At 42.1% G+C, this 13,901-nt stretch overlaps 1 protein-coding gene across 2 annotated transcripts in view; it reads right to left on the bottom strand.

The window, feature by feature from the left end:
* Positions 1 to 6,105: 6,105 nt before the first annotated feature.
* HENMT1 (HEN methyltransferase 1) overlaps positions 6,106 to 13,901 on the bottom strand; it is a 61,968-nt gene continuing 54,172 nt past the window's right edge. For both annotated transcript variants that reach the window (XM_077277395.1, XM_077277396.1), the window contains exon 7: positions 6,106 to 6,721. In XM_077277395.1, the coding sequence (XP_077133510.1) occupies positions 6,287 to 6,721 (435 nt within the window). In that variant the 3' untranslated portion in view covers positions 6,106 to 6,286. The remainder of the gene's footprint in view (positions 6,722 to 13,901) is intronic.

The following is a 13,901-nucleotide window of genomic DNA, read 5'->3' as shown; positions in this document are numbered from 1 at the left end:
CGCCAAATAAAAAGTGGAATAACACGCGATCAAAAAGACGGATATAAATAACCATCGTACCGCTGAAAACGTCATCTTGTCCCTCAAAAAACGAGCCTCCACACAGAGTCATCAAAGAAAAAAGTTATAGTCCTCAGAATAAAGCGATGCAAAAATAATTATTTTTTCTATAAAATAGTTTTTATCGTATAAAAGCACCAAAACATAAAAAAATGATATAAATGACGTATCGCTGTAATCGTACTGACCCGAAGAATAAAACTGCTTTATCTATTTTACCAAACGTGAAACGGTATAAACGCCTCCCCCAAAAGAAATTCATGAATAGCTGGTTTTTGGTCATTCTGCCTCACAAAAATCGGAATAAAAAGCGATCAAAAAATGTCACGTGCCCGAAAATGTTACAAATAAAAACGTCAGCTCGTCCCGCAAAAAACAAGACCTCACATGACTCTGTGGACCAAAATATGGAAAAATTATAGCTCTCAAAATGTGGTAACGCAAAAAATATTTTTTGCAACAAAAAGCGTCTTTCAGTGTGTGACGGCTGCCAATCATAAAAATCCGCTAAAAAACCCACTATAAAAGTAAATCAACCCCCCTTCATCACCCCCTTAGTTAGCGAAAAATTAAAAAATTAAAAAAACTTTACTTATTTCCATTTTCCCATTAGGGTTAGGGTTAGGGCTAGGGTTAGGGCTATGGTTAGGGCTAGGGTTAAGGCTACAGTTAGGGTTGGGGCTAAAGTTAGGGTTAGGGTTGGGGCTAAAGTTAGGGTTTGGATTACATTTACGGTTGGGATTAGGGTTGGGATTAGAGTTAGGGGTGTGTCAGGGTTAGGGGGGTGGTTAGGGTTACCTTTGGGATTAGGGTTAGGGATGTGTTTGGATTAGGGTTTCAGTTACAATTGGGGTTTTTTCACTGTTTAGGCACATCAGGGGCTCTCCAAACGCGACATGGCGTCCGATCTCAATTCCAGCCAATTCTGCGTTGAAAAAGTAAAACAGTGCTCCTTCCTTTCCGAGCTCTCCCGTGCGCCCAAACAGGGGTTTACCCCAACATATGGGGTATCAGCGTACTTAGGACACATTGGACAACAACTTTTCGGGTCCAATTTCTCCTGTTACCCTTGGGAAAATACAAAACTGGGGGCTAAAAAATAATTTTTGTGGAAAAAAAAAGTTTTTTTTATTTTCACGGCTCTGCGTTATAAACTGTAGTGAAACACTTGGGGGTTCAAAGTTCTCACAACACATCTAGATAAGTTCCTTGGGGGGTCTAGTTTCCAATATGGGGTCACTTGTGGGGGGTTTCTACTGTTTAGGTACATTAGGGGCTCTGCAAACGCAATGTGACTAAATACACAACTCAAGGCAAAGAGTACACAAATACTACATGGGTACTCAGATAGTTAATATATATGTATACGTAGCATATGTACCCCTAAAACGCTGGACAAAGTAGCGGACAACTCGGAAAGATATATATGCAAAAACAAAGAACAAAAAACCGAACTGATGCCCAAATAATCAATAGAATAAATTTATTATGCAAGAATAATACTACAAAAATTGGTAGGGGGGAAAAGAAACCAAAAAGGGGGCACAATGAGGAGACATAGCAGCATTCTAAATATAGTCCTAGAATATTACAGTACTGACACAATATAAATAGATAAATAAATAACTACATGTATATCATTAAATATAGGACTGATAAAAATTCATGTTGCTTGGTTTTTACAAGCATAGGGTGCAAAGAAAATATATATATGTGTGACCACAGTGCAAAAATAAGTGCAAATATAAAGTGCACAGGTGCAAACAATTGGCTGCTGGAGCAACTACTTGATACAGGTAACTGCTATCTAGTATCTGGTACACTCAGCACTGAGAAAGATATCGTTCATAGTACTTCCCATAAAAAATGGGATATATTGTATATGTTATAATTGGAAACAAAGTGCCTGGAGCAGAGTTTACCTGTAATGCTGCCGTCTCCTGGATGTGCCAGTCCCCGACGCGCGTTTCGGCGTCAGCCTTCGAAGGGACTCTACATTTTCATTAGATTCACCTATATTATCACGCAGGATGGGTTTTAAGGTGGATTTTACATACAGACACACCCCTCCCCCTCGCTTATCTGTACGGTCATTTCTGAACAGACTATAGCCCTGCAAGTTAACAGCCCAGTCATGGCTCTCATCCAGCCATGTTTCAGATATCCCCACCATGTCATAATTATGTTCCAACAACATTAGTTCTAATTCGTCCATTTTGTTGGCGAGGCTTCTGGCATTAGTATACATGCACTTGATGTTCCTCTCTGTACCTCTATTCTTTCTTAAATTACTAACTGTTCTAACCCCACCCCCATGCCACCGCCACCCCCAACTTCCTTATTTGTGCCCAGGTCTCTATCTGCACTATCTTCCCCTCCTATAAAATGAATACCCTCCCCCCCAATCCCTAGTTTAAACACTCCTCCAACCTTCTTACCATTTTCTCCCCCAGCACAGCTGCACCTTCCCCATTGAGGTGCAGCCCGTCCCTAGCGTAGAGCCTGTAGCCAACTGAGAAGTCGGCCCAGTTCTGCAGGAACCCAAACCCCTCCTTCCTACACCAATTCTTGAGCCACTTATTAACCTCCCTAATCTCCCGTTGCCTCTCTGGCGTGGCACGTGGTACAGGCAGTATTTCGGAAAATACCACGTTGGAGGTCCTTGCTTTCAGTACTATGAACGATATCTTTCTCAGTGCTGAGTGTACGAGATACTAGATAGCAGTTACCTGTATCAAGTAGTTGCTCCAGCAGCCAATTGTTTGCACCTGTGCACTTTATATTTGCACTTATTTTTGCACTGTGGTCACACATATATATATTTTCTTTGCACCCTATGCTGGTAAAAATCAAGCAACATGAATTTTTATCAGTCCTATATTTAATTATATACATGTAGTTATTTATTTATCTATTTATATTGTGTCAGTACTGTAATATTCTAGGACTATATTTAGAATGCTGCTATGTCTCCTCATTGTGCCCCCTTTTTGGTTTCTTTTCCCCCCTACCAATTTTTGTAGTATTATTCTTGCATAATAAATTTATTCTATTGATTATTTGGGCATCAGTTTGGTTTTTTGTTCTTTGTTTTTGCAAACGCAATGTGACGCCTGCAGACCAATCCATCTAAGTCTGCATTCCAAATGACGCTCCTTCCCTTCCGAGCTCTGCCATGCGCTCAAACGGTGGTCCCCCCCACATATGGGGTATCAGCGTATTCAGGACAAATTGGACAACAACTTTTGGGGTCTAATTTCAACTGTTACCCTTGGAAAAATATAAAAATACAAAAACTGGGGGCTAAAAAATAATTTTTGTGGGAAAAAAAGGATTTTTTATTTTCACGGCTCTGCGTTATAAATTGTAGTGAAATACTTGGGGGTTCAAAGCTCTCACAACACATCTAGATGAGTTCCTTAGGGGGTCTACTTTCCAAAATGGTGTCACTTGTGGGGGGTTTCAATGTTTAGGCACATCAGGGGCTCTCCAAACGCAACATGGCGTCCCATCTCAATTCCTGTCAATTTTGCATTGAAAAGTTAAACGGCGCTCCTTCCCTTCCGATCTCTACCATGCGCCCAAACAGTGGTTTACCCCCACATATGGGGTATCAGCGTACTCAGGACAAATTGTACAACAACTTTTGGCGTCCAATTTCTTCTCTTACCCTTGGGAAAATAAACAATTGGGGGCGAAAAGATAATTTTTGTGAAAAAATATGATTTTTTATTTTTACGGCTCTGCATTATAAACTTCTGTGAATCACTTAATGGGTCAAAGTGCTCACCACACATCTAGATAAGTTCCTTAGGGGGTCTACTTTCCAAAATGGTGTCACTTGTGGGGGGTTTCAATGTTTAGGCACATCAGGGGCTCTCCAAACGCAACATGGCGTCCCATCTCAATTCCAGTCAATTTTGCATTGAAAAGTAAAATGGCGCTCCTTTCCTTCCGAGCTCTGACATGCGCCCAAACAATGGTTTACCCCCACATATGGGGTATCAGCGTACTCAGGACAAATTGTACAACAACTTTTGGGGTCCATTTTCTCCTGTTACCCTTGGTAAAATAAAACAAATTGGAGCTGAAGTAAATTTTTTGTGAAAAAAAGTTAAATGTTCATTTTTATTTAAACATTCCAAAAATTCCTGTTTAACACCTGAAGGGTTAATAAACTTCTTGAATGTGGTTTTGAGCACCTTGAGGGGTGCAGTTTTTAGAATGGTGTAACAATTGGTTATTTTCTATCATATAGACCCCTCAAAATGACTTCAAATGAGATGTGGTCCCTAAAAAAAAATGGTGTTGCAAAAATGAGAAATTGCTGGTCAACTTTTAACCCTTATAACTCCCTAACAAAAAAAAATGTTGGTTCCAAAATTGTGCTGATGTAAAGTAGACATGTGGGAAATGTTACTTATTAAGTATTTTGTGTGACATATCTCTGTGATTTTATTGCATACAAATTCAAAGTTGGAAAATTGCGAAATTTTCAAAATTTTCCCCAAATTTCCGCTTTTTTCACAAATAAACGCAGGTAATATCAAAGAAATTTTATCACTATCATGAAGTACAATATGTCACGAGAAAAGAAAGTCAGAATCACCGGGATCCGTTGAAGCGTTCCAGAGTTATAACCTCATAAAGGGATAGTGGTCAGAATTGTAAAAATTGGCCCGGTCATTAACGTGCAAACCACCCTTGGGGGTAAAGGGGTTAATAATGTATTCTATCCTGGGACCTTTATTTAATAATGTCCTCCATCCTAACACATTTAATAATGTACTCCATCCTGAGCCTTTTTATGTAATGATTCGTCATGCCTGTCCACGCTCCTGTGGTATTTTCTTGCTGCTCTACATTCAGTGTGGAGGGGTTGGCGCATGGCAGAGATGTCATATGCTGCAAGCGATGGGTATGCTGATGTCAGGGGCTGACCTTTGATTAGATGGCGGGCCTCTTAGCTTCTGCATTGCGGGGAACTGGTGGCCTTCTGGACAGCAACACATTTCAACTGCATTTAAGCCCGAGAATGCACATTCAGTTGAAACCAGTGCTATTACCAGTGGGTCCCCTCTCGGCAAACTGCTCGGGTGCCCACCGATGACCCGTGACCAACTGGAGGAATCTCTGGTTTCCCGACAGGTTAATGCGTACAAATTGTAAATTGACAGCAGATGCATAAGATTATTTTTTACTCTGATCTCCACCAGTCCAATATCAATGGGTTTGGCCGATGATCTCTCAAAGTCATCGCCAGCTCTCTACAAATATTGTGCATGCGACTGACTTTCTTTCCCACAGGTCATTGCACCTCTGAAGCTGGATGTATACTTCCTGGCTTCAGAGGTGAACTGAGAATGTCTGGAAACATCGAAGAAGCTTGACCAGGGAATCCGGAAGCTCAGGAAATTTGTGCAGCTTCAGTCTACGGCTAGAGAGCACTGACTTGGTCCGAACACCAGGGTTGCACCTAGAAATCATCTCACCTCTGCTCCTAGTACAAGCAAAAGGAATCATTTAGCTTTTGATTAAACTCCCTTTACGGACCCTCTACTTGACACATGTATTAATTTTGCCTAAAGTTTCTTTAGAGATAATTTGCATAATTAGTATATTTCCCAGAGGAGCATTGCGGCTTTAAGTCTCCTCATCTCGGCTTGCTTAGCATGTCAATCTCAGAAACGATACTTCTTGGATATTTAGACATTAACAAAATATCAGATAATTCACTCTATAGAAACTATAGTACGCATGAGTGACCACTGCTCCATTTACATTTAAGGGTCTATAGGTGCAGCAGCTTGTATGCATAACTATTAAATCCACTTCTATAGGTTAGGAGTGCTTGTGTGCATGCATGACCAAGACTCCATTCACTTCTATGGTTTAATAATACTGAAATTACACATTCATGACCGCTACTATACAGACAGTAAATGGAGTCCTGGTCATGCAGGTGCACTATAACCTCATTCACACATGGTCCCTGTTCTTGTGATCAGTGTGGGTCCCAGCAGTCAGACCACCACACTGTGGGTTGGTGATAAATGCTGTTTATTGGATGATCCATTAATAACTATATACATAAGTGGCAGTCTCCAGACACATCAACCATAGGAATCAGTAAAAAAAAAAAAAAGTATATAAAAACAAACAACCTAAAAAGACAAAGTCGAACTTATGAAACAGCTCCAATTGGCCAACAATCAACATGCAAAAATCAGGCATCGCCCACATCAGAGTCCAAGTCATGCTCTGCATGAAGAGGGTACACAACAGCGCTCCCATCACTGCTTAGCAGAATTTCTCCATTCATCATTTTTTGGAGGACGTCAAGACTTCCACAGAGCTTCTTCACCTTTGAGATGGCAAACAGAGTTTCTAGTGGTACATGAATGGCATCTCCTTCCAGGAATGGAGGTTTGACTTTGTTCTCTTCATTTTCTAAAGGCGTCTGGAAATTAGAAGTCCACCTTGACACTCCACATGAATTTCTCTCATTGTCTGCCATATTCGCATTTTCCTCATCTTCTTCAGGGAAGAGCTTACGTAAGAAGGTATTTTTCAGACGATCTGCATGTGATAGGGCACTGCTCAGTACTACTTTACGCAGATATTTTTCCTCTTGAATACTTGGATATACCACATGAAGAACCTATTCACATACAGAGAAGAAAAAAGTTACATCTCTACTTGCACTCAGTCCTTCATTATCACCGATCCAACATTTTCACCTCCAAAAATATCTGGGAAATCCCTTTTACTGTACTTAGTGGGACAAATGCCCAGCAATGTGTTATGTGCCGGTCTCCCCTATTATTACTTACCGTATGTTATTGTAAATAGTCTGATTATTAAAGAGAATCTGTCACCAGGTTTTTGCCACCTAATATGAAAACCGCACAATGGATAGAGACCCTAATTCCAGGGGTGTATTACTTTATGGGTTGCTTGCTGTAGCTTTGATAAAATCACAGTTTTATCTGTTGCAGATCTAGCAGTTCTCGGAATGTTGAGCTCTGTATAACCCCGCACCCACAACTGGTGGTAGTGGTAGAAAGGTTATACAGAGCTCAGATTAGGTGGAAAAAACCTGGGGACAGACTCCCTTTTAAAGTTAAAAAGCCATATTCATGCTGCCCAAACCACAGGCAACATCAATCAGACACTGACTGACTCTGAAACACTGCAACATTGCAGAGCAAACATACTATGCAAAGCCGTCCGGAGACTATGGCCTGATTCAAAATTTGTGATTTATTGCAATCGCGTTTCTTTTTTTTGTGTTGGGGTATCTGGTGACTTTTTTGCGCTAAACTCTTGAAAATGGCACACAATTTGATGCAAAATCCAAAAACGTTCCTTTTTTTGTCTTTAACCAGTTTTTGCAATCTTTGAGCACCAAAAGATGCAAATTATTTAGATGGAGCTTGTAACTAGGAAAATACAGCCCAACCTGCAGGCCCATGTTATAGAGCAGGGGGCATGGAGTAGATTGATATTTAGTTTTGTGAGAAAAAATTCATTATAACCGTTTTTTTCATCATTTAAACCTCTGTTCTTTCTGGGATTTTCGGTCCAGAGATCAGTCCTATCGGTGACTTACATCTTTCTTTGCATAAGTGTACATAGAGGAAGAGCTGTCAGTGAAGACGTGGGATGGCTTTCACATTTTTTTAATCAAAAAACATGTTAGCTAAGTACCGTATATTATTTTCATGCACTATGCTATTTATTTACTGCAGGGTATTTGATTATTCTGTTTCTGTCAGTGGCCAAGTGTGAATGTGCTCTTACATGCTGCATGCACACCAGTTTATATCACAGTTCTTACCTTTTGGGGTTTTGTTATTGTGAATACTTAAGCAAGCTGAAGGTGAAATTATCTATAAAAGGTGTCATCTTTTACATTTTAAAAATTACAAAAAGAAAAATGGGTCGATGCAAAAGGTGGAGCACCATTGGAGATTTGTGTGCTCAGATATCTTTGACCAAGGATTCAGACCTTACTTAGCCTGTTAGTGTTATGGCTTGTTCACTATCATCATTAGGAAAGGCCAGGTGATGTACATTTACCAGCTTTATAAAAATCTAGCCTCATCTAACTTTGTGCCAAAAAACAGCAGCCATGGATTCTTCTAAGCAGCTGCCTGAAAATGAAAATGGTGGAGGCCCACAAAGCAGGAGAAGGGTATAAGAAGATTTCAAATGAAAAAAAGTGGTATTCACCTGCGCTGTCTAAAAAAACGAACAATAAAATGAAAAATAGATGAATAAATGAATAAGAGAGCACTTACTTAATGAGTAATCATTGGTTATGCAGTGGATGTTGTAATAGGTCCTTAATATACTACCAGAATCTTAGGGGAAAAAAAAAAGTGTAAATGTTTGTATTGGTGAATATAGTGAGACTAAATATATTTATAATATACTAGATGGTGGCCCGATTCTAACGCATCGGGTATTCTAGAATATGTATGCGTAGTGTATAGCACAGCCCCCGTAGTATATTGCACAGCCACGGAGTACATTGTGCAGCCCACGCAGTACATTGCGCAGCCAACGCAGTTCATTGCGCAGCCAACGCAGTACATTGCGCAGCCAACACAGTACATTGCGCAGCCCAGGTAGTACATTGCGCAGCCCATGTAGTACATTGCGCAGCCCACGTAGTATATTGCGCAGCCCACGTAGTACATTGCGCAGCCCACGTAGTACATTGCGCAGCCCAGGTAGTACATTGCGCAGCCCATGTAGTACATTGCGCAGCCCACGTAGTATATTGCGCAGCCCACGTAGTACATTGCGCAGCCCACGTAGTACATTGCGCAGCCCACATAGTACATTACGCAGCCCACGTTGTACATTGCGCAGCCCACGTAGTATATTGCGCAGCCCACGTAGTATATTGCGCAGCCCACATTGTACATTGCGCAGCCCACGTTGTATATTGCGCAGCCCACGTTGTATATTGCGCAGCCCACGTAGTATATAGCACATCCCATGTAGTATATTGCCCAGCCACGTAGTATATTGCCCAGCCACGTATTATATTGCACAGCCCATGTAGTATATTGCCCCGCCCACGTAGTATATAGCAATGTGGCCATCATATCCCTGTTAAAAAAAAGAAATAAAATAAAAAATAGTTATATACTCACCTTCCGGAGCCCCCGGATCCAAGCGAAGCGGTTACCGACGCTGCTCGTGCGCTCCGGTCTCAAGAGTGCATTGCGGTCTCGCGAGATGATGACGTAGCGGTCTTGCGAGACCGCTACATCATTATCTCGCGAGATCGCAGCATGGACCGGTTACCGGAGCGTCGCGAGCGGGAAAGGCCTGTTGTCGATCCGGGGGCCGACAGACGGTGAGTATATAACGATTTTTTATTTTTTTACGGTAATTATTTTTAACATTAGATCGTTTTACTATTCATGCTGCCGCCACTCTCTCCTTAACCCACCGCTCTGCCATAGCAGTACACCTAGCGGTGGCTCAGACTTTCCGGAACCGCTTCCCTCCGCACTCAGCACCACAGTGAGTACAGCATATTTTATGTCCACATAGCAATTGTGGCATATTAGTGCTCCAACATACTAGGGGAGCATTTCTCCTCATCTCAACATATGGGCAATCAATTCTAATCACAGTAATCCTTGTCAGCCAGCACCTGACGGTCATCTTAGTACCTTAACCTAACGGAATCCTGCGCTACTCCCACCAGCAGTAAGTTTATTGTGTACTGGGAAAACTAGACCGCATTTATTTACAACCATACCTATAAGGCCATGTTCACACAGTGCGTTTTTTACCGCGGAACCGCGGCGGTTTTGCCGCTGCGGTTCCGCAGCTGTTTTCCATGCAGGGTACAGTACACTGTACCCTATGGAAAACAGGACACACTGTGCACATGGTCCGGAAATTTTAAAAAAAAAGCCGTGCGGAATAGCTCCCGGAAAAAAGAAGGAGCATGTCAATTCTTCGTCCTGAACCGCAGCGGTTCTGCACCCATAGACCTCCATTGTGAGGTCAAAATCGCAGTAAAACACGCAGATCAAAAATATATCTGCGGGTTTTACTGCGGTTTGTTGTGCAGAACCGCTGCAGCCGGAAGTGCGGGGAAGCCGGCGGAAGTGCGGGGCCGGAAGTGCGTGGGCGGAGAGACATGGAGGCATACCGTCGCATGGGGATCGTGTCGGCCGTTTGATTGATTTGGTATGTGTGTCTGTGTGTGTGTGTCTGTGTGTGTGTGTGTGTGTGTGTGTGTGTGTGTGTGCGTGTGTGTGCGTGTGTGTCCCCATGCGACGCTAGTGCCTCCATTGTGCTAAGTCGCCGTATGGACTACTACTCCCATCCGGTATTAGGATGGGAGAGTTGTCCCTGTGTCCGGCGACTTAGCACAATGGTAAAGTTACACCAAACACCTACACACAATACACATACATGACACACAGTACAGTACATACAACACATAACACAGTATATACTCACCCACAGCACACTTGTAGGCGAAGCCCTCGATCCTCCAGGAAAAAATCGCAAAATAATAAAGCAAATTCATACTCCCTGTCCGCAGAATCCATAAAACGAGTGTCCCACGCCGATCGGCTGCTCTCCGGCGATACACTGCCAGGAGCGAGGCTCCTAGCAGTGTATCGCGTACTGTTCCAGAGCTCAATGACTCCGGCGTCTCGGTTAACAGCAGTACAGCTGCGTTGAACTTTCCCACGCAGCACTGCCGTTAAGCGAGAGTGCCGGGGTCAATGACCGCCGGTAAACTCGCTCGCGCATGCGCAGTGACACACCGACAGGAACTATGGCTCCTGTCAGTGTGTTGCTGCATCCGTGGAGAGCAGACATATCTCTGGATGTGTCTGTTCTCCATGGAAAATGTTCGTGGGATACGTGGCACTTAAATACGTGGCACTTAAATACGTGGCACGTGGCACTGAGATACGTGGCACGTGGCACTTAAATACGTGGCACGTGGCACTTAAATACGTGGCACGTGGCACTTAAATACGTGGCACGTGGCACTTAAATACGTGGCACGTGGCACTTAAATACGTGGCACGTGGCACTGAAATACGTGGCACGTGGCACTGAAATATGTGGCACGTGGCACTTAAATACGTGGCACGTGGCACTGAAATACGTGGCACGTGGCACTGAAATACGTGGCACGTGGCACTGAAATATGTGGCACGTGGCACTTAAATACGTGGCACGTGGCACTGAGATACGTGGCACGTGGCACTTAAATACGTGGCACGTGGCACTTAAATACGTGGCACGTGGCACTTAAATACGTGGCACGTGGCACTTAAATACGTGGCACGTGGCACTGAAATACGTGGCACGTGGCACTGAAATATGTGGCACGTGGCACTTAAATACGTGGCACGTGGCACTGAAATACGTGGCACGTGGCACTTAGGCTATGTTCACATTTGCGTTGTGCGCCGCAGCGTCGGCGCCCCAACACACAACGCAAAGTAAAACGCAGCAAAACGCATGCACAACGCTGCGTTTTGCGCCGCATGCGTCCTTTTTTGGATTGATTTTGGACGCAGCAAAAATGCAACTTGCTGCGTCCTCTGCGCCCGGATGCGTGCGCTGCAGTGACGCATGCGGCGCAAAACGCGGAGCGCTGTCATTCAAAACACGTCCACTCATTTTGGTGTTTAGTCCCAAAATGGAGGATGGAAGAAGAAAAGGGTTGGACAAGGAAATGACATCATTTCTTTTTTTTTTTTCCCCCACTGCAGTTAAAGCTTTATTTGTGTCAAACACAGACAATTTGCAGAGAAAACTGCATAAAAAAACGCACAAAAAACCGCACTAAAAAACGCACCAAAAACGCACCAAAAACGCACCAAAAAACGCACCTGCGTTTTCTGCAGAGACCTGCAGATTCAGTCAGGAAAAAAAAAGGATGGAAATCCTGAACGTGTGAACATAGCCTAAAGGTTGTGCATTTATTTAAGCAGGGGCATCTACTAAACACCTCTGAAGATTAAGCAACCGTGGTCATCACAATACCCGCATCTATTGCCGATACACAGGGATCACGTCTCTTCATTGCACATTTCCATTTAATATCTGAGTGAGTATATATTATAAATATATTTAGTCTCACAATATTCACCAATACAAACATTTACACTTTTTTTTTTTCTTCTCATTCCCCTAAGATTCTGGTAGTACTTTAAGGACCTATTACAACATCCACTGCATAACCAATGATTACTCATTAAGTAAGTGCTCTCTTATTCATTTATTCATCTATTTTTCATTTTATTGTTCGTTTTTGTAGACAGCGCAGGTGAATACCACTTTTTTTTGTCATTTGATATACTTTAAAGGTCTACACAGAACCTGTCACAATCACCAGCAGCACTCTACATTCAACAATTTTGTTCCCCCACTAGGAACTATCAGGAGCGCCAGTGCTTTCTACTTCCTTTTTTGGTATAAGAAGATAGCTAAGCGTTTTCAAGTTGCCCTTTCCTCAGTTTGAAATGTAATAAAGAAATGGCAGTTAACATGAACAGTGAAGGTCAAGATAAGGTCTGGAAGATGAAGCAAAATTTCAGTGAAAGCTGCTCGTAGGATTGCTAGAGAGGTAAATCAGAACCCCAGCTTGATTGCAAAGGACAATCAGAAGGATTTAGCAGACTTTGGAGATGTGGTGCATTGTTCTACTATTCATAGACACCTTCAAAAATATGGCCTTCATGGAAGAGTCATCAGAAGAAAACTTCTCCTGCATACTAACCATACAATTCTGTGTCAGAAGTATGCAAAAGAACATCTAAACAAGCTTGAGGCATTTTGGAAATAAGTCCCGTGGACCTATGAGGTTAAAATAGGACTATTTTCCCACAATGATCAAAAGGTATGTGTGGAGAAAAAATGGGCACAGCATTTCAGGAAAAGAATATCTCATGAAACATGAAGCATAGGGGTGGATCATTCATGGTTTGAAGTTGTGTTGCAGCCATTGGTACAGGGAACATTTCATAGGTACAAGGAATAATGGATTCAATGAAATTTCAACAAATTCTTGAAACAAACATAACACCATCTGTGAAAAAACCTGAAGTTGAAAAGAGGATGGCTTCTACAAATGGATAACGATCCTAAACACACATCAAAATCCACAATAGACTACCTCAAAAGGTTAAAGCTGAAGGTTTTACAATTGCCCTCACAATCCCCTGATCTGAACATCATTGAAAATCAGTGGCTAGACCTCAAAATAGCAGTGCATGCAACACGACTCAGGAATCTCATAGAAATGGAAAAACATTTTCAAGAATGGATCCCTCAAACAAGAATTGAAAGACTCTTGTCTGGCTACAAAAAGTACGGTATTTACAAGCTGTCATACTTTCAAAAGGGGGTGCTACAAGGTACTAACTATGCAGGGTGCCTAATATTTTGTATAGTCCCATTTTCCTTTCTGTAATTTATAAATTGTAAAAGATGAATATACAAGTGCTTCTTCCAAAATTAGAATATCATTAAAAAGTTAATTTATTTCAGTTCTTCAATACAAAAAGTGAAACTCATATTATATAGAGTCATTACAAACAGTGATCTATTTCAAGTGTTTATTTCTATTTATGTTGATAATTATGGCTTACAGCCAATGAAAACCCAAAAGTCATTATCTCAGTAAATTAGAATAATTAACAAAAAAACGCCTGCAAAGGCTTCCTAAGCGTTTAAAAAGGTCCCTTAGTCTGTTTCAATAGGCTCCACAATCATGTGGAAGACTGCTGACTTGACAGATGTCCAGAAGGCAGTTATTGACACACTATACAAGGAGG

Source organism: Ranitomeya variabilis, chromosome 8 (assembly GCF_051348905.1).
Source record: "Ranitomeya variabilis isolate aRanVar5 chromosome 8, aRanVar5.hap1, whole genome shotgun sequence".
NCBI classification, from domain to species: Eukaryota; Metazoa; Chordata; class Amphibia; order Anura; family Dendrobatidae; genus Ranitomeya; species Ranitomeya variabilis.
This window is presented reverse-complemented; position numbering and strand designations above follow the sequence as displayed.